The following is a 26927-nucleotide window of genomic DNA, read 5'->3' on the forward strand; positions in this document are numbered from 1 at the left end:
TATTTTTAACCAGAGACAAATTTGTGAATAAGACCAATAAAGTGGATTCGGCCGAACTCTCTCACTTTGACAACTCCAGGTTCACCATAATAAAAATGTATTTCATTTGTCTGACTCTTAAGGATGTAATAAATTCAATTCCACGTCCTTGGGTCAGGGTCAAGGAGTAAAGACTACCTTGTTGGCACTAGGACCCAGCAAAAAATAATGACATGTGGGAAGCCATGTAAGTCAGTGCTGGAGAACTTGCAGCAGAGAAGGGAAAATGATTCAGAGAGGGAGGGAATGAAAGAGACCACAAACAAAGAACGGAGACAGGGAAAGAACACGGGGAGGAGGGAGCGAGATAAAGAGAGACAGAATGACTCTGGGCAGACAAGGGGAACAGGGCTGCAGCTGGAAAGAGTGACAGCTCAAGATCAAGAGGCTGATAGAGTGAGAGTGAAGGAGGAGCCCACTAAGGAGGGAGGGAGGAGGAGGAGTCTTCAACAAGACGAAGATTTTAAAAAAATCGCTTTGGAGAGAGAAAGATCTACAAACAGAATCCGTCCAAACACAGCCATTACACTGGAGCAGCGTGTTGAGCCCAAGGAATATGGATTGAAGTCAAGACAAGTTGGAAATCTATCTGGGAACAGGACACCCTAATTAAACCGACAACCAAAGGAACAACTGCTATTGCGAAGAGAGGGAGAGAAAGACAGACAGTGAGAGGGAGCAAAGGAAGGGAGAGTACAGGGCAGTGAACGAGTAAGGGAAAAAGAGTGGCTAGACAGAGGAGGGCAAAAGAAGAGAATTAATACCACCCACTGTGCCAATACCACACACAGAGTAAAATTGTTACGCACATACACACATTCAAAGACAGAAAACCTGCCTGTGCCACACACACAGTATTTATGTCTCACACATTGGCTATACCACACACACCGAATTTCTCAAACAAGTTTGCATGCAACATATGCAGTAAGTATTCGACACGCTGAAATCAAAACGTTTATATCAACAGAAACGGAGAGAAACAAAGAAGATAAAGAGCCATGGAGAGACATTAAAGCGTCATATGGGTTGGTATTACTACGCACAGAGTGACATAGACAGACAAAACGCAACATAGTGGCATCACGGGGCCTCCACAGGAGCAGGAACTCTTCGAAAACTAACCTGAGGAACTATACTGCCAACTTAACCCCCCAAAATAATTACCACAGAACTGAAGGCCGGTGATTCTTCTTCTTTGACTACAATCCTATTACCATTAACCAGAAGCAAACCAGAGCAACTGTATTGAGGATCTATCATCTCCGTAGTATGGGTGCCTAAGACAGGCGAGCTGAAGAGCTGTGTCCCTGGAAGGAGCACCATCAGCCCTTCCCCACCATGCTGCTCCATATGGCCCAGGGCAGGGGAACCTTAAGCAGGGTACGAGGGCTCCTGCTGCTGCCCCTCCTAATGGTGCTGCTGGTGACTTTTTGTGCTGCACAGAGCGAAAAGAGTCAGGAGAACCAGGGAGAGAATAACACTGGCAGTACGGAGAGCCCGGTACGTCTCTATTTTCACACACACCGTTAGCAATACGTCTCTCACATGTACACACATAATCGCACATTAACAGTTAAACATGTTTTTTCTCTCTCCAAATGGCAGTATGTGTCTGACTTGATGAATGACTGTTATGATGGGTATAAGGTTGTGAGTCATATATAATTGCGATGGTAAATATTATGATATTGATGTTCAGTGTGAGGACCAAGTGGTTACAGTCCGTAAGGTTTAAGGGGATATTTTTCAACATTCATGGTAGTAGTAACTCATTGTAATTGCAGGAGACTGTCTCCTCAGATGTGGCCATCGTCAGTCCTCGTAACTCCTGGCTCGTCTTCAGACACAACTCCAACAAAGGAGAGAACAAGAAGACCAAGCCCCCAAAGAGGGCATCTAAGGTGAGTAGATGTACAAATGGAAACCCACACAGATCTACACAGTAGGCTAATACAAGCCTAGCTAACACAGGTACAAGCTAGCTAACACAGGTACATTCACATTCTGGCTTATATAAGTACTGAACAAAAACAGAAACACAACATGCAAAGATTTTACTGAGTTACAGTTCATATAAGGAAATCGGTCAATTGAAATAAATGAATTAGGCCCTAATCTATGGACTTCACATGACTGGGCAGCGGCGCAGCTATGGGTGGGCCTGGGAGGGCCAGGCCCAGCCAATCAGAATGAGTTTTTCCCCACAAAATACTTTATTAAAGACAGAAAAACTCCTTAGTTTCATCAGCTGTACGGGTGGCTGGTCTCAAACGATCCCGCAGGTGAAGAAGCCAGATGTGGAGGTCCTGGGCTGGCGAGATTACATGTGTTCTGCGGTTGTGAGGACATACTGCCAAATTCTCTAAAATGAAATTGGAGGAGGCTTATGGTAGAGAAATAAACATTAAATTCTCTGGCAACAGCTCTGGTGGACATTCCTGCAGTCAGCACGCCAATTGCACACTACCTCAACTTGAGAAGTCTGTTGCATCGTGTTGTGTGATAAAAGTGCACATTTTAATTATCGTCCCCAGCACAAGGTGCACCTGTGGAATGATCATGCTGTTTAATCAGCTTCTTGATATGCCACACCTGTGGATGGATTATCGTGCCAAAGAAGAAATGCTCACAAACGGGAATGTAAACGTTTTTTGTGGGTATGGAACATTTATTTTATTTCAGTTCCTGAAACATGGGTCCAACACTTTACATGTTGCGTTTATATTTTTGTTCAGTATATTACAATGCCTTCAGAAAGTATTCATACCCCTTGACTTATTCCACATTTTGTTGAGTTACCCCATAATGACAAAGTGAAAACATGTTTTTAGAAATGTTAACAAATCCATGAAAAATGAAATACAGAAATATAAAATGTACATAAGTATTCACACCCCTGAGTCAATACATGTTTGGATCCCCTTTGGCAGTGATTACAGCTGACAGTCACTAAGAGCTTTGCACAACTGGATTGTACAATATTTGCCCATTATTATTTTTTACAAGACTTCAAGCTCTGCCAAGTTGGTTGTTGATCATTGCTAGACAGCCATTTTCAGCCATAGATTTTCAAGACGATTTAAGTCAAAACTGTAACTAATGCCACTCAGGAACATTTATAGTCATCTTGGTAAGCAACTTTAGTGTATATTTGGCCTTGTGTTTTAGGTTGCTGTCCTGCTGAAAGGTGAATTTTTCTCCCAGTGTCTGTTGTAAAGCAGACTGAACCAGGTTTTCCTTTAGGATTTAGCCTGTGCTTAGCTTTATTCTTTTAATCCTAAAAAAAACTCCCTAGTCCTTGCTGATGACCATGCTTTAAAATATGAAGAGTTCTACTCAGTGATGTGTTGTGTTGGATTTGCCCCAAAAATAAAGCTTTGTATTCAGGACATAAAGTTAATTTCTTTGCTACATCTTCTACAGTTTTACTTTCATGCCTTATTGACTAAATCAAATCAAATCAAATTTTATTTGTCACATACACATCGTTAGCAGATGTTAATGCGAGTGTAGCGAAATGCTTGTGCTTCTAGTTCCGACAATGCAGTGATAACCAACAAGTAATCTAACTACCAATTCCAAAACTACTGTCTTATACACAGTGTAAGGGGATAAAGAATATGTACATAAGGATATATGAATGAGTGATGGTACAGAGCAGCATACAGTAGATGGTATCGAGTACAGTATATACATATGAGATGAGTGTGTAGACAAAGTAAACAAAGTGGCATAGTTAAAGTGGCTAGTTTTACATGTATTACATAAGGATGCAGTCGATGATGTAGAGTACAGTATATACGTATGCATATGAGATGAATAATGTAGGGTAAGTAACATTATATAAGGTAGCATTGTTTAAAGTGGCTAGTGATATATTTACATAATTTCCCATCAATTCCCATTATTAAAGTGGCTGGAGTTGGGTCAGTGTCAATGACAGTGTGTTGGCAGCAGCCACTCAATGTTAGTGGTGGCTGTTTAACAGTCTGATGGCCTTGAGATAGAAGCTGTTTTTCAGTCTCTCGGTCCCAGCTTTGATGCACCTGTACTGACCTCGCCTTCTGGATGATAGCGGGGTGAACAGGCAGTGGTTTGGGTGGTTGATGTCCTTGATGATCTTTATGGCCTTCCTGTAACATCGGGTGGTGTAGGTGTCCTGGAGGGCAGGTAGTTTGCCCCCGGTGATGTGTTGTGCAGACCTCATTACCCTCTGGAGAGCCTTACGGTTGTGGGCGGAGCAGTTGCCGTACCAGGCGGTGATACAGCCCGCCAGGATGCTCTCGATTGTGCATCTGTAGAAGTTTGTGAGTGCTTTTGGTGACAAGCCAAATTTCTTCAGCCTCCTGAGGTTGAAGAGGCGCTGCTGCGCCTTCTTCACGACGCTGTCAGTGTGAGTGGACCAATTCTGTTTGTCTGTGATGTGTATGCCGAGGAACTTAAAACTTGCTACCCTCTCCACTACTGTTCCATCGATGTGGATAGGGGGGTGTTCCCTCTGCTGTTTCCTATTGCAAACAAGATGCATGTTCTGGAATATTTTTATTCTGTACAGGCTTCCTTCTTTTCACTCTGTCATGTAGGTTAGTATTGTGGATTAATTACAATGTTGCTGATCCATCCTCACCAATAAGCTCTGTAGCTGCCTCCCATCGAGAATAACTGTAACCAATCAGTTTTAGATGTAGAAGCCCTTAGATTTCTCGTATCACCAATAAACTCTGTAGCTGCCTCCCATCGAGAATAACTGTAACCAATCAGTTTTAGATGTAGCCCTAAGATATTCCCTCTTTGAGGACTGACCATCGAGGACTGGTTTCATAATTGTTTTTTTGTCTCTGTCTGTAGCATGGTCTACCGGGCCCCCCCGGTCCTCCAGGCCCTCAAGGGCCCCCCGGCCCCCCGGCCCCCCTGTTACCTCAGCAGGAAGAGCTGATGCAGGAGTTCCAGCTACGGCTGAGAGGTACGTAAGAACAGACCAATGGCAGTCTCTGAAATTAAGGGACAGACCTGGATGTCAACCAGTTATTGGTCTCCACTAGGCTACGACATAGTGTTAAGTGTATCCTAAGGTTCACATTTTCTTCAATCATGGCCTGGGGTGGTCTAGCGGTTACAGGCCTATCGTGTCGATTCTGGCCCTTCTGGCACAAAGAACTGAAAGATTGGCTTGATATATTTACACATTTCAAATATGGACAGTCCAGGGATATTTTAACCCGATCTTGATAATAAATTAGCATGCCAGACACTTTGGGATAACATAAATGGTGGAACAAACTCCCTCACGACGCCAGGACAGCGGACTCAATCACCACCTTCCGGAGACACCTGAAACCCCACCTCTTTAAGGAATACCTAGGATAGGATAAAGTAATCCTTCTCACCCCCCCCCTTAAAAGATTTAGATGCACTATTGTAAAGTGGCTATTCCACTGGATGTCATAAGGTGAATGCACCAATTTTCTGCTAAATGACTTAAATGTAAAATGTAAAATGTAATAAATAGGGAACAATGATAACACCAACATGAGTTTCCATTCATACAAAACGTTGGGTACATACAGTAGGTTTGCTGTGGTAAACAATTAAATACTTTGTTTCTAATGTATGGAATGCTTGTCAAATAGATACATCGCCATTAGTCTGTTCAAAAAGGTCTCAGTTGTTCCAATTACAATACCAAACCAGAGGATGAACATATCTTAAAATACTTTGGTTGCAAGCAGGACTACGGTAATACCGATATAATATTTTAGGATGCGGTAATGAGGTGACCAATAACGGTGACAGTTGAGATCAGCTGTGCGGGGGAAATTAGAGCGTATTGATGGTTTATTGAGACATCAGGTGGCGATAATCTAGAGCAATCGGTGGTTGCGATAGGCCCCATATTTGATTATATTCCAATTGGCTACATTCTGTAGGCTACACGTTAGCCTATTAATCGTCACGTAATTGTGACAATGGTGGTAGTACGAACTTGGACACAGGTGCAGAGAAACACAGCAGACAGAGGTAAAGGGTACATCCAGAATATTTACTTAAGGTCTTCATAGCAAAACAACAAAGCAAGGGCACACGAAAACACTGAACAAAACATGAGACCTGAGCAAATGGCCTAGTCCACAGAGGAACCTAAATAGTCATCCAGCAGCTGATCCCAATAAGCTCAATCAGGGTCACCTGGATACCAGAAGTAACCCAAGGGTGCTCTCCAGTGGCAACCTCAGGTAGTACACTCAAGGGAGAACCTGACCTGTAACAGGACCCCCCTACCCTCTCAGGGAATGGCTCCTGACGTTCCATCAGGGGTAGCTGAGCGTCTACGGAAGTCCTGAATTAATCCGGGGTACAAAATGTCCCGGGCCGGGACCAAGGAACGTTCCTCAGGCTCGTAACCCTCCCAGTCCAAAAGACACTGAGTCCCTCGCCGGAACTAATGACTGGAGAGGATGCATCACACCGTGTAGGCTGGCTGTCCTGCTATCATGCGAGGCGGAGGTGGAGGCCGAGTGGCCAGAACCAGAGGACTGAACACCACGGACGGCGATGACGGTTGGACTGTTGTTGAACCCGAGCTGAGGACCTCAGGAGCACTGACCAAGCCCTCTTCCAGGTCCAGAACGAGAGGTGAGGCGTTGAGCTGACGGAACCATCACTTCAATCTCCTGATCTGGAAATAGGGGGGGCTGGCAACCGTACAACACCTGGAATGATGACAGGCCAGAACACTGGAAAGTGTTGTGTGCATACTCCACCCAGGGAAGGTGCTGACTCCCAAGTGGCAGGGTTGGGGGACACACAGCACCGTAAGATGGTCTCCAGATCCTAGTTCACCCGCTCAGTTTGACCATGGGACTGAGGGTGATAACCTGAGGACTGGCTGATGACCCCAGAAGAGTAGAAAATTCCCTCCAAAATCTGGAGGCAAACAGGGGGCCCCGGTCGGAGACTATGTCCAGAGGAAGACTGTGAAGGCGGAAAACTAGCTGAGCAGTTTCACGGGCAGATGGGAGTTTAGTCAGCGGAATGAAATGTGCCGCCTTGGAAAAGCAGTCCACAACGACCAGAATGACCGTGTGTCCCTCTGAGGATGGAAGGCCCGTGTTGAAATCCATAGAGAGATGGAACCATGGTTGAGAATGTGTTGGCAGCGGATGAAGAAACCCCAGAGGCTCCTGACGAGGAGTCTTGTTCCGGGCTCATGTCGGACAGGCAGCCACAAAGGTCCGAGTGTCCGCCTTCACGGAGGGCCACCAAAACCTCCTTCTCAAAAACTCCAGTGTTCGCTGCCCTCCTGGATGAGAGGTGAGATGCGACGAGTGAGCCCACTGAAGAACCTTGGACCGTGCCCCAAGAGGAACAAAAAGTATGTTAGGTGGACAGCTGTCTGGAATTGCCTCCCTACCTTTTGCCTCCCTCACTACAGTCTCTATACCCCAGGACCCCCCGGCACGGGGATGAGCTACCTGGGTTCAAACGGCCGATCCTCACTGGAGCTGGGGAACTGGCAAGAAAGGGCATCCGGCTTCACTTTCTTAGACCCCGGAAGGTAAGATAATGTGAATCTAAACCGAGTGAAGAAGAGAGCCCAACGAGCCTTTCAGGGGTTAAAGCATTTAGCCTCCTGGATGTAGGCCAGGTTCTTGTGGTCAGTCCAAACCGTAAAGGGATGTTCTGAGCCCTCCAGCCAGTGCCGCCTCTCCTCCAAAGCCAGTTTGACTGCAAGAAGCTCTCGATTGCCGACATCATGGTTACTCTCCTCTGGAGTGAGACGCCTGGAGAAGAAGGCACAGGGATAAAGCTTAAGGTCTTTCACCGAGCGCTGAGACAGAACCGCCCCCACGCCAACGTCAGAGGCATACACCTCTATCACCAAGGTAAGAAAAGGATCCGCATGAACAAGAATGGTTGCAGAAGAAAACCGACGTTTCAGGTCCTAGAACGCTTTCTCTGCAGCAAGGGTCCAGCATACATGCCCAGCCGAGCCCTTGGTGAGCATTGTCAATGGCGCTGTCACAGCACTAAAGTTTCTCACAAATGTCCGGTAGAAATGAGCAAAACCCCAAAAACGCTGAACTTGCTTGACTGGTTTGCGACCAGTTGACCATCGTTCCTACCTTTTGGGAGTCCATCAGTATACAGCCCTGATGATATACCCCAGGAAGGAGATCTGAGGAACGTGAAACTCACACTTTTCGGGCTTCACAAACAAGTGATGAGCGAGGAGTCTTTGGAGAACCTGGCGGACATGTTGGACATGTTCAACCATGGACTTGGAGAAGATGAGGACATCATCCAGGTACACAAACACAAACTGGGGAAGGATGTCGCGCAGCACATCATTTACCAGGGCCTGGAAAATGTCTGGAGCATTAGTAAGTCCATAATGTCAATTAGGAGTGTTGTACACTGTCTTCCACTCATCTCCCTGTCTGATGCACACCAGCTTGTACGCATTCCGTAAATACAATTTAGAGAAAACCGTAGCTTCCTGGTGTCTCTCAAAATCTGATGACATAAGGGGAAGGGGTAAAGGTTCTTGATGGTAATGTTATTTAAATCCGGTAATCAATACAGGGGCGTAATCCCACATCCTTCTTCCCAACAAAGAAAAACCCGCACATGCAGGTGAAATGAATAAAATCGAATAAAATCAGCCGCCAGCACCTCCTCAATATAATAATTTGTGGCTGCAGTCTCTGGACCTGAGAGACAATACAGCCCTCCTCTCGGAGGAGTGGTACCGGACAGGAGGTTGATGGCACAATCATAGGGTCTGTGAGGAGGTAGTTTGCTGGCCTTTTGTTTTCTGGAGACCTGCCCCAAATCCCAGGAGTCCCGAGGTACGGTCAGGCTTGTCATTCCCAGCCAGAGGAACAGGAGCGGAGGTCTCCAGACGAGCAGAGCTGGAAAGGTGTGGTCAGAGTTGATGGCAGGTAAACTGGCATGAAGGATTCCATCCCAGAACTCTTCCTGAAGGCCAGTCAATTGTAGGATTATGGGTGGAAAGCCATGGATGTCCAAGAACCAGGGGAAGCTCAGGAGAGTCCACCAGATGTAACTGGATAAGATCCATATGGTCATGCAGAACTCGTAGCTGAATAGGCATGGTGAGTTGCTTCACCTTCCCAGACCCTAGGGGTTGACCATCCAGCACAGTGACTGACAATGGAGTGTCCAGCTTAGTGAGTGGCAGCCTCTGTGGGCAAGCTAATGTGCGATCCAGAAAACAGCCGGTAGCCCCACAGTCTATGAAAGCGGGAATGTCCAACTGTTCATTGTTCTACCGCAGGTTGGCCGGAAGCAAGGTGTGTACCGTATCGGCCGCAGGAGACTATCTGACTCTCCAGAGTGGAAAGTCTGCTGCCTCCACAATTGCATCAGCTCCTCTGAAGGATATGAAGGAGAACCATTGCCGAATTGAGAACCCTAATGATAGGATAAGCAGGCCCAGCACACGGCAGTGGAACAAATGAAGAGTCGACTCCCTTAGTGGGGCCCGAAACACTGGAACCAACTCAGTACCCCTCCGTCCTCTCATGACGACTTTCCCGAAGCTGGTTGTCAATCCAGATGGCCAGAACGATAAGCTCCTCCGTTGTGTCAGGGTTGTCCCGGGAAGCCAGTTCGTCCTTGAGAACCTCGCTGAGTCCGTTCAGAAAGACTGAGTAAAGTGCCTCTACATTCCAACCTCTTTCAGCTGCGAGCGTCCGAAAGTCAATGGTGTGATCAGCTATGCTCTGGCTGCCCTGCCGAAGCATAATGAGTCTGAGCAGCGTTCCAGCCACTGATGGGATGATCAAAAACCCTCATCTCCTGGGTGAAGCTTTGCCATTTGAAACAAATGTCTGATTGCAGACAATGGTGCTCGTACAAACTCAGACCCAGGTGCAGAGAAACACAGCAGACAGAGGTAAAGGGTACATCCAGAATATTTACTTAAGGTCTTCATAGCAAAACAACAAAGCAAGGGCACACGAAAACACTGAACAAAACATGACACCTGAGCAACTGGCCCAGTCCACAGAGGAACCTAAATAGTCATCCAGCAGGTGATCCCAATAAGCCCAATCAGGGTCACCTGGATACCAGAAGTAACCCAAGGGTGCTCTCCAGTGGCAACCTCAGGTAGTACACTCAAGGGAGAACCTGACCTGTGACAATAATAAAAGGTGTTATAACCGATAATAGGCTACTATGTTTCCCTGAGTTGATGAGCTGATTTGGGCCATCAATTGAATGACAGATGAAGGCCTACTATAGAATGGTAAATTTTCATCCAGTGTAAATGCTCATCCACATTTTATAGTTAAATTATACATAGCCTATCATTATAGTTATGTTCTTTGGTGTGGATTTAAAGCCTGTATTGTGTGGATTTAATATTTCATTTCACAATGCTGTCAAAATATTTATTAATTTGAGCCTATCCAAAGATGATTCTGTTGCGCTGAGACACTTTTCTTTGATGTGTAAATTATCAGACTATTCGTTTTACTCCTGGAAAAGATTTAAATAAATGCAATTAACTTGTGGGCTCAGCCTGGTCATGATATCGCCCAGTACTGGGTGCAAACACATGAGGCCCTGAGACAGAGCTCGCTGCTTCCGGCAGCTCACAATTTAAAAAAAAAAAAATGTTTTTTATACCTTTTATTTAACTAGGCAAGTCAGTTAAGAACACATTCTTATTTTCAATGACGGCCTGGGAACAGTGGAACAGTCACTTTACAACAGTGGGTTAACTGCCTGTTCAGAGGCAGAACGATAGCTTTGTACCTTGTCAGCTCTGGGATTCAAACTTGCAACCTTTCAGTTACTAGTCCACAGCTGTAACCACTAGAATACCCTTGTTTGACAATAGTCTAACAAGCATTAAGAATACTATGGATTCTGAAGACACATAGGCGGGTCATTTTTTATTATTTGTTTTAAGCCTACCCTAAAACATAGTCCTAGTTCAATCCACATCACGGAAGTTCAGCATTATCTTGTGATTTAAATTTAAAGGCAATGTTCCACTTTAGCAGAGACTACATTCACGGTAAACACTCGATATGTTTAAACACTGCCCCCGCTCCCCCTCCCTGCACTCGAAGTTGCCAGGCTACCCGTCATCATACACACCTGTTATCATCATTACATGCAGCTGTGCTCATTGGACTCACCTGGACTACCTCTCTTTGTTGACTGCCCCTGCATATATAGTTGCTCCTATGTGATGTTCCCTGTAGTGTTTTTTTCGTGTCGTGTTTATGTCCAGACGCTGTTCCGTTGCATGGGGTTGAGCAACTCAAAAGGATGGCTCCATCGGTGACATGTCAAGCTAGCTGTCGCGTGGACTTATGCTACATTCTTAACTCTGTTGCACAAGTTCTCGGACTCCAAACTGGCATATGGCTCCACGCAATGCATACCTAATAGTAAAGTGTTGCTTGGAAATAAGATGACATTTCTAAAGTAGGCAAACCCTTAATCAGCATTATGATGTCATCAGTTTTACTTTGGAAGAAGTATAATGTTACATAGCTTGTAACGCCAGGTTAGTGGGTTCGATTCCCGGGACCACCCATACGTAGAATGTATGCACACATGACTGTAAGTCGCTTTGGATAAAAGCGTCTGCTAAATGGCATATATTATTATTATTATTATTATATTACATAGTTAAAATTAAGTGAAGAGCGTGTTAGCATTGCTAGGTTTCTACGACGATAGTCGCTAGATAATGGCGGCATAGATATACTTTAGGCATATGGCTGATGCAGTGGAGGCTCCTCAGAAGAGGAAGGGGAGGACCAGCCTATTCAGTGTAAAAAAAATTGGGGGGTGAAATTCAAAAAGTTATCGTTTTTTAGATAAAGCTCTACTAAATACAAAATATATTCATGTCACCAAATAACTGATTAAAACACACTGTTTTGCAATGAAGGTCTACAGTAGCCTCAACATCGCAGCTGAAAACTGTATGCTGAAAACATGTCATTTTTGACTAAAACACAACCAATATTCATTAACTATAAATACTGAACTTGTTTTTGCATGGATTAGCATGGATTAGCTTTTAACAGCTAGGACCGCTATTTTATGTCCCGGAATCCTGCTTAACAGACAGGTTGAAGCCTGCTTGACAGATTTGAACTAAACTGCTAAACTGTCATCAAGCGAACAAAGTTAGTCCCATGAGTTTTCCAATGGAGCTTTATCTTTATCTTTATCTTTATCCACAGTAATACATGTACAGTCCCAGTGCTCTAGGAGCATCTACTATCTACTACGCTTTGTTTCGGGACAAACTGCATCACTAACATACATAACATGAGCATATCTACTTCTACTACTTCTACGTATGTATGTTAGTGCAGGGTGAGCTGCACATAGTGAACTTCCTACTAGGACAAACCACCAGAGTGCTAACAGTATAAATCTGGTTCATAGGCACATGATTACAAACCCATTAAGAAAAGGATTGTAAAAGCTGTTAAATCCCCGTGGATTGATGAGGAATTGAAAAATTGTATGTTTGAGATGGATGAGGCAAAAGGAATGACAAATAAGCCTGGCTGCACAACCGATTAGCAAACATATTTCAAACTGAGAAATCATGTGACTAAACTGTATAAAAAGAAGAAACTACACTATGAAAGAAAGATAAATTACAAAGAATAATAGTTCAAATTTTGGAGCACCTTAAATAAAATGTTGGGAAAAAAGGCTAACTCATCTCCATCATTCATTGAATCAGATGGCTAATTCAACGACTGATATACCAACTACTTTAGTCGTTAGCAAGATTAGCACATTTAGGCATGACATGCCAGCAACAAACACTGACACTACACATCCAAGTATATCTGACCGAATAAGGAAAAATCATTGTTGTCTATCAACAATGACAAGCCACCGGGGTCTGACAACTTGGATGAAAAATGACTGAGGATAATAGTGGACGATATTGCCACTCCTAGTTGCCACATCTTCAATTTAAGCCTACAAGAAAGTGTGTGGCAACCAGGCCTGTAGGGAAACAAAAGTCATTCCTCTACCTAAGAATAGCAAAGCCCCCTTTACTGGCTCAAATAGCCGACCAATCAGCCTGTTATCAACCCTTGGTGAACTTTTGGAAAAAATTGTGTTTGCCTAGATAAAATGTTATTTTACAGTAAACAAATTGCACGTTTTTAGGGAAGGACATTCAAAAGCACAGAACTTACACAAATGACTGGCTGAGAGAAATGGATGATTGTGGGGAATGTTTTGTTTGACTTTAGTGTGGCTTTTGACATGATCGATAATAGTCTATTGCCGGAAAAACTTGTGTTTATGGCTTTACACTCCCTGCTATATTGTGGATTAAGAATTACCTGTCTTACAGAGGGTGTTCTTAAATGGAACCCTCTCCAACATAATCTAGGTAGAATCAGGAATTCCCCAGGGCAGCGGTCTAGGCCTCTAACCTTTTTCAATCTTTACTAACGACATGTGTAGTTAGTGTGTCTATGTATGCGGATGATTCAACACTGTACACGTCAGCTACTACAGCGACTGATATGACTTCTACACTTAACAAAGAGTTGCAGTTAGTTCAGAGTCAGTGGAAAGGAATGAATTAGTCCTAAATATTTCTAAAACTAAAAGCATTGTATTTGGGACAAATCACTAAACCTCAACTTGTAATACATAATGGGGAAATTAGAGGTGACAAAACTGCTTGGAGAAATCCTGGATTTTAAACTGTCATGGTCAAAACATTTGATGCAGTAGTAGCTAAAATGGAGAGAAGTCTGTCCATAATAAAGCGCTGTTTTGCCTTCTTAACAGGATTATCAACAAGGCAGGTCCTAAAGGCGGGTCACTACTTCACAGGAGAGCCGTTTGAATGTAAAAAATTTTGAATCACAATGCATTTTTTGGTAGAAATGCCTTCTCGAACATGTGAACATTCATGTGCCTTAATAACAAAATGTTATGCCATCTGTAAATACAAATACAATTGTTAAATCACGAGTCTAGTTGGTTTAGCCACATAAAAAGACACCAACCTTCCCACTAGCCATGGTTAGCTGAGTAATGAATGGGCTGGACATGCCGAGAGATGAGTTTGGATTGGTCTGCCACAATTCTGTCTATTTAAGCTGGTCAGTAGGTAATTCTGTCTAACACAGCTTTTTTATGTATCATGTATTAACCTCTTCAGTCGACCCTCTACTTTTTCGAACATTCTGTTAAAAATCGCGCAACATTTCAGCGCCCTGCTACTCAGGCCAGGAATATAGTATATGCATATGATTAGTATGTGTGGATAGAAAACACTCAGACGTTTATAAAACTGGTTAAATCACGACTGTGACTATAACAGAACGTGCGTTTCATTGAAAAGTGCAAGAAAATCTGATCACTGAAAATGGAAATAAATATCCTTGCGCTACTTCCAGGAATTGTTCAAAGTGAACCGAATTACATGAGGCCGAGGTTGCAGTGCCTACAGCTTCCACACAATGTCTAGAGTCTTGTCATTTGATTCGGCTTTGATTCTTGGTCAAACCGAATCAAGGGAACCGATTCCCTCCGGTCTCCGACCGGATGTTTTGGTCGAGCTCTCTCCAGACATCTTTTTGAGACGGACAGCTATAGAATTTACATCGCCTCCTGATGAATTGTATCGCTTATTAACATGTACTAATACCTAAAGTTACATTACAAAAGTATTTCGAAGTGTTTTGTGAAAGTTTATCGTCAACTTTTTGAATTTTAAAAAATGACGTTACGTTATGAAACGCTATTTTTTTCCGTTTATCACACAGTCTTCATAGATCGATATCTAGGCTATATATGGACCGATTTAATCGAAAAAGACCCAATAGTGATTATGGGACATCTAGGAGTGCCAACAAAGAAGATGGTCAAAGGTAATGAATGTTTTATATTTTATTTGTGCGGTTTGTGTAGCGACGACTATGCTAATTATTTTGTTTACGTCCCCTGCGGGTCTTTTGGGGTATTATATGCTATCAGATAATAGCTTCTCATGCTTTTGCCGAAAAGCATTTTAAAAATCTGACTTGTTGCCTGGATTCACAACGAGTGTAGCTTTAATTCAATACCCTGCATGTGTATTTTAATGAACGTTTGAGTTTTAACTAATACTATTAGCATTTAGCGTAGTGCATTTGCATTTCCAGAGCTCTAGATGGGACGCCTGCGTGCCAGGTAGGAGCAAGAGGTTAACGCTCCGAGAACGACACGTTTTTAATTTCCGAATGGACAATCTGACAGCACAGTTGCAGTCACCCACACTCTGGAAAACATAACAGCTTAACCAGCTCTGCTAGGGTGAGTAATGTTCAGTGAGCTGTTCTGTCATTTGTCCGGAAGTAGCTAGCAAGTTAGCTTGACTTCTGTTGTTAGTAGAGAGCGCTCAGATCAACCCTTAAAGAGATGGGTGGGGCTAAAACTGAAGAGTGTGTGAACAATGCTGAATGGGTGTAGACAAAGAAGAGCTCTCCAGTAGTAGTACGAAAAAATTCAAAGGCCATTTTCTCAAAAGTGAGTTTACAAGTTTATCAACTTTCAAAGCAAAATTGCTTTCCCATTGTTCCTCAACTGTAGTGTATGATATGCAATTTTGTAGCTCTGAGTCTCTACATTTTGTAAAATGTAAAATGTAAAATACACAATTTCAAATGTTTCTACATAAGACCGATTTGAGCCGATCGGTCACATTTATGAGAGTCATTGACATGTTGAATGCACCGAGCTGTCTGTCTAAACTACTGGCACACAGCTCAGACACCCATGCATACCCCACAAGACATGCCACCAGAGGTCTCTTCACAGTCCCCAAGTCCAGAACAGACTATGGGAGGTGCATATAGCACTACATAGAGCCATGACTACATGGAACTCTATTCCACAGTACTACATAGAGCCATGACTACATGGAACTCTATTCCACAGTACTACATAGAGCCATGGCTACATGGAACTCTATTCCACAGTACTACATAGAGCCATGACTACATGGAACTCTATTCCACATCAAGTAACTGATGCAAGCAGTAAAATTAGATTTAAAAAACGAATAAAAATACACCTTATGGGACAGTGGGGACTGTGAAGCAACACAACCATGTAACGGTTTTCTTCCTGGGAAGGAGAGGAGGACCAAAATGCAGAGTGGTTATTTATACACATCTTTAATGAAAGATGAAAACGTGAACACTATACAAAATAAGAAAACGTGGAAAAACTGAAACAGTCCTAACTGGTGCAAAACACAGAGACCGGAACAATCACCCACAAGATACCTAAAGAATATGGCTGCCTAAATATGGTTCCCAATCAGAGACATCGATAAACACCTGCCTCTGATTGAGAATCACTCCAGGCAACCATAGACTTACCTAGAACACTCAACTGAACACAACCCCATAGACTACAAAACCCCTAGACAAAACAAGACACATAAATCACCCATGTCACACCCTTGCCTAACCAACATAATAAAGAAAACAGAATACTAAGGCCAGGGCGTGACAGTACCCCCCCCCCCCCCCCCCAGGGCGTGACAGTACCCCCCCCCCCCCCCACAAAGGTGCGGACTCCCGGCCGCACACCTAAACCCATAGAGGGGGTCTAGGTGGGCGTCTGTCCACGGTGGCGGCTCTGGCGCGGGATGTGGACCCCACTCCAACACAGTCTTAATCCGCTTATTTAGCGTCCCTTGAGTGGCGACTCTCGCCGCTGACCTTGGCCTAGTAACCTTAACAAAGGGTCCCACTGGACTGAGGGGCCGCTCGGAACTGAAGTAGCTCGGGACTGAGGTAGCTCGGGACTGAGGGGTAGCTCAAGACTGAGGGGTTGCTCAGGACTGATAGGTAGCTCAGGACTGAGAGGTAGCCCAAGACTACGAGATAGCTCAGGCAGGTTGACGGCTCTGGCAGATCCTGGCTGAATGGCGGCTCTGGCGGATCCTGGCTAAATGGCGGTTCTGGCGGATCCTGGCTGAATGGCGGCTCTTGTGGATCCTGGCTGAATGGCGGCTCTGGCGAATCCTGGCTGAATGGCGGCTCTGGCGAATCCTGGCAGACTGGCGGCTCTGGCGGATCCTGGCTGACTCGCGGCTCTGGCTGTTACTGGCTGACTGGCGGCTCTGGCAGACCTTGGCTGCCTGGCCGGCTCTGGCGGCTCCTTGCAGACTGGAGACTCTGGCGGTTCATGACAGACGGGAGACTCTGGCGGCTCATGACAGGCGGGCAGCTCAGGCGACGCTTGAGAGGAAGGCTCTGACAGCGCTGGACAGGCGAGGCGCACTGCAGGCCTGGTACGTGGTGTCGGCACTGGTGGTACTGGGCCAAGGACATGCACAGGAAGCCTGGTGCGGGGAAATGCCACCGGAGGGCTGGTGCATGGAGGTGGTACTGGATAGACCGGACCGTGCATGCGCACTGGAGCTCTTGAGCACCGAGCCTGCCCAACCTTACCCGGTTGAATGCTCCCGGTCGCCCTGCCTGTGCAAGGAGGTAGAATAGCCCGCACTGGGCTGTGCTGGCGAACCGGGGACACCATGCGTAAGGCTGGTGCCATGTACGCCGGCCTCACGGAGACTCACTGAGACCAGATGCGTAGAGCCGGCTTCATGACACCAGAATCGATGTCCACTCTAGCCCGGCCGATATGAGCTGCTGGTATGTACCGCACTGGGCTATGCACCCTCACTGGGGACACCATGCGCTCCACAGCATAACACGGTGCCTGCCCGGTCTCTCTCGCCCCCAGGTAAGCACAGGAAGTTTCCGCAGGACTCCTACCTGGCTTCGCCGTGCCTCCCCCCAAGAAATTTTTGGGGCTGACTCTCGGGATTCCTTGCCAACCGTGTTCCCTCATATCGCTGGCTCCTCTCTCTCGATCCTTTCCCGCCAGGATCTCCTCCCATGTGTAGCAACCCTTGCCGTCCAACACATCATCCCATGTCCATTCCTCCTTGTGCTGCTCCTGCTGCCGCTGCCTGTCACCACGCCGCTTGGTCCTGTTGTGGTGGGTGATTCTGTAACGGTTTTCTTCCTGGGAAGGAGAGGAGGACCAAAATGCAGCGTGGTTATTTGTACACTTCTTTAATGAAAGATGAAAACGTGCTACTAAACCATCGGTATAGACACATGCATACACACACACACACACAATAACATAAGCACTGTACACACACATGCACATGGATTTGGTATTGTAGATATGTGGTAGTGGTGGAGTAGTGGCCTGGGAGCACAGTGTGTTGTGAATGTATTGTAATGTTTTTAAAATGTGCATAACTGCCTTAATTTTGCTGTTAATGGGGATCCAGGATAAATACAAATACAAACAGCATCATCTAGAGAAGCAACATGGTGTAGCCGGAGGACATTTTGCAACTAAGGCGTATTTTTCTCCGCTAATAGAGGAGTAACAAAGGCCTAGTTCACACGTTTTTTTATAGACTAGGTTGTAGCAACATCATGATGGGTATAGGACAAATTAAAACATTTGAACTGTGTGAATGGAATATGAATGACAGTCATCCAATATTTTTTTTATAGAAATAAGGCCATGCTAATACATAAAAAGATAGTCCTCCCTAATCATAAATGGCACCATCTTCCACTGATCTGAGGACATCATAATGATGACAAGGAGGTACCTATTAATTATTTGTCTTTTTTAGCAATGACATCCTTATTTTTAAGCAACTACGAAATCATCACTAGCCGTTTAAAACTAGTGGACACCAAAGTTGGGAGTGGCCACTGAGAACGTTCATAACAATGGACTCGACCATGAAATCCATAAGAAGCTATCCATTTGATATTGAAGAAAAAACCACACCCGACTCTAAAGCAGAACCCACAGTGCTAGTTGTTTGAATCAGAGATCACAATTGTTTATTTTTTTGCAACAGGATTATTGAATTATGACTCTTGGTTATCGAATGCAGCCAGAGCTTGAAAACTGTCATCTAATATGGGTCCTAACCCTAAGATACTACAATTGCTGAAAACAATATATGGAATACATACTTTGCGGTTTGCAGTATATTCACACTACAAACACAGCATAACTCAGTACCTGCTGCATAACAATGCACAGCCACTGCATTTTATGTATTGGTTACAGTTGGTCTTTCTAAACAATGTGGGTGAATGTAGGCTATAAAATGCTTGGGAGGCTGTTTGTCTGATTGTGGGCTGGTCTGATCCCTTAATAGAGGTAATTTTCCGGAACGTGGATGTGACTTGGCTGGGCCGTAAAATTCCTCAGATTCCTCCAGACTCGCTAGTGTGTCTTTGTTACTTTGTGTGTGTGCTCGTGCCTGAGTACGTGTGTATGAGGTATGTGCATATGTTTCCAGTTGGCATTTCTGTGTTTGTAATAACTGTCCGTGTGTGGAATGAGAGTTGGCAGGCTGCCATGTGAGTAGACACGGGTCTGTTTGTGCTCTCCGGGAACTGCAGGCTGTTCTCACAGCCCTCTAAAACATAAAGAGTTCTATTCACACAGCCGAGCAGGGTGGCGCCGTACATACACTCTCGCAGACACGCTACAGACACTCAAACTAAAACATACTCTTTAACACTTAAACTCACACACAAACTGCTGATATTCAAACAAATATATATTCACACCACTGGTGTACCACACACCCCCACAGACCTTTCAGAGGTCCCCCCCTCCCTCCAGGTAGCATATGAACAGGCCTTAAATATTTACAATTACAGGAAATGTGCTTTAAAACGGCAACATTTTCTCTCAGCCTCATTGCAAAATGTGTAGAATATCAGGAAATTAGCTTTAAAAAAACATTCTCACAGCCTCATGACAAAATGTATAGAATAGCAAGAGATTATGCTGAGCGATTAACCGAAATGTCAGTTATTTTTCAGTTTTTAAACAACTAATTGACAGACATTGATAGTTCAATTATTTTAATTCCATTTCATTCAGTTTTTGTCTGTGAGCTCAATGCACACATTTCACTGCAGTTTCTCTAGAGATAAACCAGATTAACCGAAATGTCAGTTATTTTTCAGTTTTTAAACAACTAATTGACAGACATTGATAGTTCAATTATTTTAATTCCATTTCATTCAGTTTTTGTCTGTGAGCTCAATGCACACATTTCACTGCAGTTTCTCTAGAGTTAAACCAGATTATGCCTGAACAGTTGGGAGTTGTAGTATCCAACAGACCGATGTTCTACATAGTTTAGTGCACAACATGTGATAATTAATTACAACAGCCATAATCCATTGCGCAGCTACTTGTCCGGTCTGTTTCTTTTATGCCTGCTACGTAAGGGACAGAAGAATGCGTAATCAAGATGGGGATGCGTAGAAAGCAGTTTCTTTGAGGTTTTCTCTACCTGAAAATACATCATCTAAGTGATTGATAGTTGGTATTGAGCAGTCATTAAAAGTATGCCTTATTTACTTTAAAGAACTACTAAAATAGTGATAGATTCAGACAGCATAGGCAACATCTCTTTAGAGATGAGATGATGACTTGGAATCAAATAATAAAGTCATCAAATAAAACAAATCTAATATACAAAATAAATGTTTTATTAAAGTAAAGTAATATGAATAACTTATGGTTAATAAGTGATAAGCAGTCATGGGCATTCACTACCATCATGGGACTTGTATTAATTGTTTTATTCTGTGTTACAGCATTCAACTCACAATGCATAATGTATTTAATGTAAATATATATATATATATACACACTATATATATAATCGGAAGATTAGCTATCGGAAGATTAGCTTTACAAAAGCACCATTTTCTCTCAGCCTGATGGCAAAATGTGTAGAATAGCATGAAACTGCACATTCTTCTCTTTTGGCCCATAGTCTAGGCTAAAGGGGGTGGGGCTCATGAAACTGCAGTATGCCACTGATTTGCAAACATCCACACAGATCAATCTCAAATATATTTATATTAGGCATGCCCACGGCACTCTCAGATTCTTAATTCAAAAAGCAATGTAAGACGGCACCTCTCACACACCAAAACTCAAACATATATTCTTTAAGAATATAAACAACACAAAAACAATTCTGTCTTTCACTTCACAACCTTTTTGATTATTCTGACACTCACTCCCTCACTCCCTCAATCCACATGAATCTCACTCATCTCCCCTCCTCTTGCCATTACAGAAAACTCACACAGTACCAACCTAATCTAAATGTATTTTTCAAATACTTTGACAATGCATCCTTTCCTTCTTTCCTTCCTTGAAGGTGTTCACCTATCCAGTCATTGATCTGCTTTGGCTGGGTAGGTGAAAGCCATGAATAGTCTCTGTGTGCGTCTCAAATAGCACCCTATTCCCTATACAGTGCACTAATGAACTGAGGGGGAATCTGTCTCTGTCTCTCTTGAAAAGAAAGAAATAGGTAAACTGATCACAGGAACTCTCTCCCTCTACCTCAGAGATGGCTGGTGGACCCTGTCTGCTCTGTGAGCGGCCTCCCCGTGTGGCCACCGCCTTCCACTGCCGCCTACACCACCCCCTCACCGTGCCACGCCGCAGTCTGCTAGAGCTGCAGCCATTCAGCAGTGTGAGTGAATCGCTCACACACACACACACACACTCAAACATGCATAAATATGCCAACGCAGGCACACACTCACAAGCACACATGCATATGGTTACAGACACAACTCACTGGAGCCCCAGGCCTTCAACTGCATGAGTAGACACACGCTACAATAAACTCATGCACGTGCACACACATGCACAGTAATATTACATCATCAGATATTAGAACACCTTCTATCCCTCAAAAGCATGGGGAAAAATGGCCAAATACGACCAAGGTTAAATGGTTTATATTTATTCAAGGCAGTATCACTTGACCATTGACCTTTGTCTCCCTGTTTCACTCCTCCAGATCTCGGACACTGAGCAGAGCCTCCAGAGGGGCCCGGGCTTCAACTCTAGCAGTGGCCGCTACACGGCTCCCGTCTCCGGGTTCTACCAACTCACCGCCAGCCTTCTCATAGGTGAGACTTCCACACCGGCCCATACCAAAGTGATAAATTATGGTGGTGGGGGGGTTTGCAGTACATTGGGGCTGAATTGATTCCCATAACACAAAAAAAGAGGGAGCAAGAGGAAGAGGTTCAAGAGGGAGGAGGACAAATAGATAGAAAACAGAGATATAACGAGGGGTAGAAAAGTGGTTAGACAAGAAAATTAGGAAGATAGGAGCTGGGGAGTGGCTAGGGAGTGAGAGAGGGGGATGGATAGATGGAGAGAGGAGACTATCAGGAAAGAAGAAAAACGATGGGAAACCATACAAAAGAAATCTCCACAACAGATCAAATACAAATCAACATTACAATAACTCCATAGCAATGTACAGTATATATTTTTCTCTAAGTAGCTTTTCCCTTGTAACCTAGAAATATATCTGACCTTATTTTTTTGCCTGCAAGAGGCCAAGTAAAGAAGTGAAGATGGCAGCAAGGCAAAAAACGGTTTGAATGTTTTGGGTGTGTCATTGGCTTACACCAATCAGAAGTGGCCTAGGCACTGCCCTGGCCAATCAGTGTCAGATGTTGAGAAGATAAGGCCTGGCCAGTTCTGAGGAACAGGGGTGGGGTCTTTCTTCAGAAAGTCCACCCAAAGGGAAACCACCCCATACCACCACTGCAATGTGTATGCCTTTGTCAGTGGCCATTTTAGCAAATCTTGGTGAAGGGAAAAAAGAAAAAGAAGTGGGATGCATGGCAGCAAAACAACTACACATAAAAACATAGCTGATATGGCAGACTTGCTTAAACAAATGTGGTATCTAGTGACAATTGAGATGTACAAACTATGGCATAATCCGTAACTTCGATGAAGACATTAATGAGCTAGGACGGACGTAGTCAATATAACTAGTTGTTCAGCACTTTGAAATGTACAGCGACAGAATTCAGAACATGGGCTGTTCTTACTCCCTGTACACCAAGTCAGAACTGTAGGATAAATAAATGGGGCATATAAACAGACAATGGAAGCTCTTACAATATTCAATGATTACATTTCTCTAAAACAGGTTATAGGCTATTTGTGCACCACCAATTTAGAACAGTAGGCAAAATTAAGAGGTGAAAATAGAACATAATTATTAGGGTGAGGCACATTGAATGCCATTTGGGTCTTTGCGTGTCAAAAAGAAATGCACATCATATAACACTATTTGACGCCAAGCACCACAAGCCCCACAACTACTATCAGTAGCACTGTCAAAGCTGTACAAAAAAAAGTGGCCAAACAAGCAAACACTGGGCCACGATGTGTTTACAATACCGCGTTGGTGAAAATACACCAAATGATTAGGGTGAGGCACATGAGCTACTAACAGCTTCCTACACAACATACACTAAGTATTACTTTCTTAGCTACAGTATACATTTCTCCCTTGCGTATTACATCATTTATGCAACAGCATACAATACATTTTTGGACTCAACTTGTGAAGGTGGCGCAGCGGTCCTAAGTTGGCATATTTTGTCATCAAACGTGTCCTCAATGTCTGGCATTGAATAGCAGGCTAACCTTAGTGGTTTCTTTGCAACGCTTGCAGTTAGCCACTGATTCCTTCCAAACGACTCATTGTTGAATTTGCGATTTTCAAACTTGTTGTGTAATCTTTATGTACAATGGCCGATGAGGACCGATACGTTTTATCTATAATTTCTCTTCATATGACAAGGATTTGCCAGTCAATTGTCGACTTCATGACAACTGATGACCGGGCTAACCGGGTTAACCGGGCTATCTGCATTGTGTCCCACCACCCGCCAACCCCTCTTTTAACGCTACTGCTACTCTCTGTTCATCATATATGCATAGTCACTTTAACCATACCTACATGTACATTTTCAAATGGCTTTTTACTGTCTTTTTATTTCATTACTTACCTACACACACACATACACACACACGCACCTTTTTTTCGCACGATTGGTTAGAGCCTGTAAGTAAGAATTTCACTGTAAGGTCTACTACACCTGTTGTATTCGATGCAAGTGACAAATAAACTTTGATTTGATGACTGCTTTGCTAAGACTTTGAAAGTAAGATGTTGACATGATCAGTCCAATCCAAGCTACTGTAAATATAACGTGATTTGATATCATTCTATCTGTGGCCAATGACCTTGAGCCTTCTTGGATGGGCACATCTAATATAACTCTATGGCAGAACCCAAGGGGATAAAATATTTGAGCTCTGACCTTAGAATTGGGGATGACGTACTGTCCCATGAGTGACCAAAAACTGAGCCAATCATGACAGAAAACTGAGCCAATCAGACGCAACACTGTATTTTCTGCTGGCTCGCCCCACCACCACAGAAAGCACTCGGCTAGGCTGAGACACTTGCATTTACCCTGACACACTTGTCTTACCCAAAAAAGCAAAACAGGAGACCATGTGTGTATGCAACTTTATTAACTCAATTACATTTTTTTTAAACATTGTTTGCAAACTAATATGTGACATGTATTATTGCCAAAATAATAAGCAAAACAGGCCCCACCTGCCCTGAATGATGGGTTGCCACTGACCTGTGTGTGTGTGTGTGTGTGTGTGTGTGTGTGTGTGTGTGTGTGTGTGTGTGTGTGTGTGTGTGTGTGTGTGTGTGTGTGTGTGTGTGTGTGTGTGTGTGTGTGTGTGTGTGTGTGTGTGTGTGTGTGTGTGTGTGTGTGTGTGTTCTCAGAGCCCAATGAGAGGTCACAAGCCAGGATGAAGGATAGTGTGAAGGCTTCCATCTGCATTGAGTCCCTATGCCAGAGCAATGTGTGAGTACTAGTACACACACACACACACACGCAACACACACACACACACAGAGATGTATTCAATCATTGCCAGTTGTTCCTGCCTGTTTTTCCTGAGCTATGCCTCTGAATGTTCCAGGTCTCTGGATTCGGTGACAGGGGTGGGTAGTTCAGGAGTCTTCAGCGTCTTACTGACAGGAACCCTTTACATACAGGTAATATACTCTCTCTCGCACACACAGGGTATTATTACACGTTCACGCACACACAAACACAGTATTGAGTTAAACATGTATATGGCCACCCATTCACAACAATCTGATATCTGCACACACTCCTATCAACACTCTCATCTCCAGATAAAGACATATACTTTGACAATTATGTGCAATTACCTTGTTTGCCAGGAATGATACTGGCAGTCAGAGTGATAGATGAGCATAAACACTGCTCTTGGTGAAAGGATTGAGAGTAGAGTGCGGAGTGACTGATGGTCTTTAACCCTTTCTGTTCTGGCTTGCAGGCGGGGGAGTATGTGTCCATTTTCGTCGACAACGGAACAGGCTCAGCACTCACAGTCCTCCGGGATACTTTATTTTCCGGGATACTCCTGGGAGTGTGAACACAGTAAAACAAATGATACACACACACCCATAGACTGAAATGAACAAACATATTAAACCACGTACAGTACCGGTCAGAAGTTTGGACACACCTAATCATTCAAGGGTTTTTCCTTATTTCTAAATATTTTCTACATTGTAGAATAATAGTGAAGACATCAAAACTATGAAATAGCACGCATGGAATCATGTAGTAACCAAAAAAGTGTTAAAACAAATTAAAATGTATTTTATATTTGAGATTGTTCAAAGTAGCCACACTTTGCCTTGATGACAGCTTTGCACACCCTTGGCATTCTCTAAACCAGCTTCATGAGGAAGTCACCAGGAATGCATTTCAATTAAGCAGGTGAAAGAGGACCCAAAAGCGACTTAACAGAAACAGAGTTTATTTAAGTCCAAAACGGAATAACAGAAATCCTCTAGACTTGTAGAGGGAAACAACTGGAGAAGCGGCCACAGACTGCAGGTCGCTTCGGGTAGGCGCAGGCCGTAGTCGACAGAGACACCTGCTCACACGCAGCATCTGATGAAGGCAAAAACACGACAGGACAGGGCGATACACAATCACGGCAAAAACACGACAGGACAGGGCGAAACGCAATCACAGCATGGTGAATACAATACAAGGAACCGACGGGACAGGAACGGATCACAGGGACTCTAATCAGGGGAAAGGATCGGGAACAGGTGTGGGAAGACTAAATGATGATTAGGGAATAGGAACAGCTGGGAGCAGGAACGGAACGATAGAGAGAAGAGAGAGCGAGAGAGTGAGAGAGGGAGGGGGAGAGAGAGGGATAGAAAGAGGGAAAGAACCAAATAAGACCAGCAGAGGGAAACGAATAGCATGGGGAGCACAGGGACAAGACATGATAATAAATGACAAACATGACAGTACCCCCCACTCACACCGAGCGCCTCCTGGCGCACTCGAGGAGGAATCCTGGCGGCAACGGAGGAAATCATCGATGAGTGAACGGTCCAGCACGTCCCGAGACGGAACCCAACTCCTCTCCTCAGGACCGTAACCCTCCCAATCCACTAGGTATTGGTGACCCCGTCCCCGAGAACGCATGTCCATGATCTTATGTACCTTGTAAATAGGTGCGCTCTCGACAAGGACGGGAGGGGGAGGGAAGACGAACGGGGTGCGAAGAAAGGGCTTAACACAGGAGACATGGAAGACAGGATGGACGCGACGAAGATGTCGCGGAAGAAGCAGTCGCACAGCGACAGGATTGACGACCTGGGAGACACGGAACGGACCAATGAACCGGAGTCAACTTACGAGAAGCTGTCGTAAGAGGAAGGTTGCGAGTGGAAAGCCACACTCTCTGGCCGCAACAATACCTTGGACTCTTAATCCTGCGTTTATTGGCGGCTCTCACCGTCTGTGCCCTGTAACGGCAAAGTGCAGACCTCACCCTCCTCCAGGTGCGCC

At 44.3% G+C, this 26927-nt stretch overlaps 1 protein-coding gene across 1 annotated transcript; it reads left to right on the forward strand.

The window, feature by feature from the left end:
• The first annotated feature begins 288 nt into the window (after positions 1-288).
• si:ch1073-184j22.1 (erythroferrone) lies at positions 289-25673 on the forward strand. Its single transcript, XM_046322186.1, has 8 exons — positions 289-1542; positions 1827-1943; positions 4891-5005; positions 21516-21643; positions 21977-22088; positions 24800-24881; positions 25000-25075; positions 25384-25673. Exons 1-8 carry the CDS (start codon positions 1381-1383, stop codon positions 25480-25482), a joined length of 891 nt encoding a protein of 296 aa, XP_046178142.1. The 5' UTR covers positions 289-1380; the 3' UTR covers positions 25483-25673.
• Positions 25674-26927: the final 1254 nt, after the last annotated feature.

Source organism: Oncorhynchus gorbuscha, linkage group LG22 (assembly GCF_021184085.1).
Source record: "Oncorhynchus gorbuscha isolate QuinsamMale2020 ecotype Even-year linkage group LG22, OgorEven_v1.0, whole genome shotgun sequence".
Lineage (NCBI taxonomy): Eukaryota > Metazoa > Chordata > Actinopteri > Salmoniformes > Salmonidae > Oncorhynchus > Oncorhynchus gorbuscha.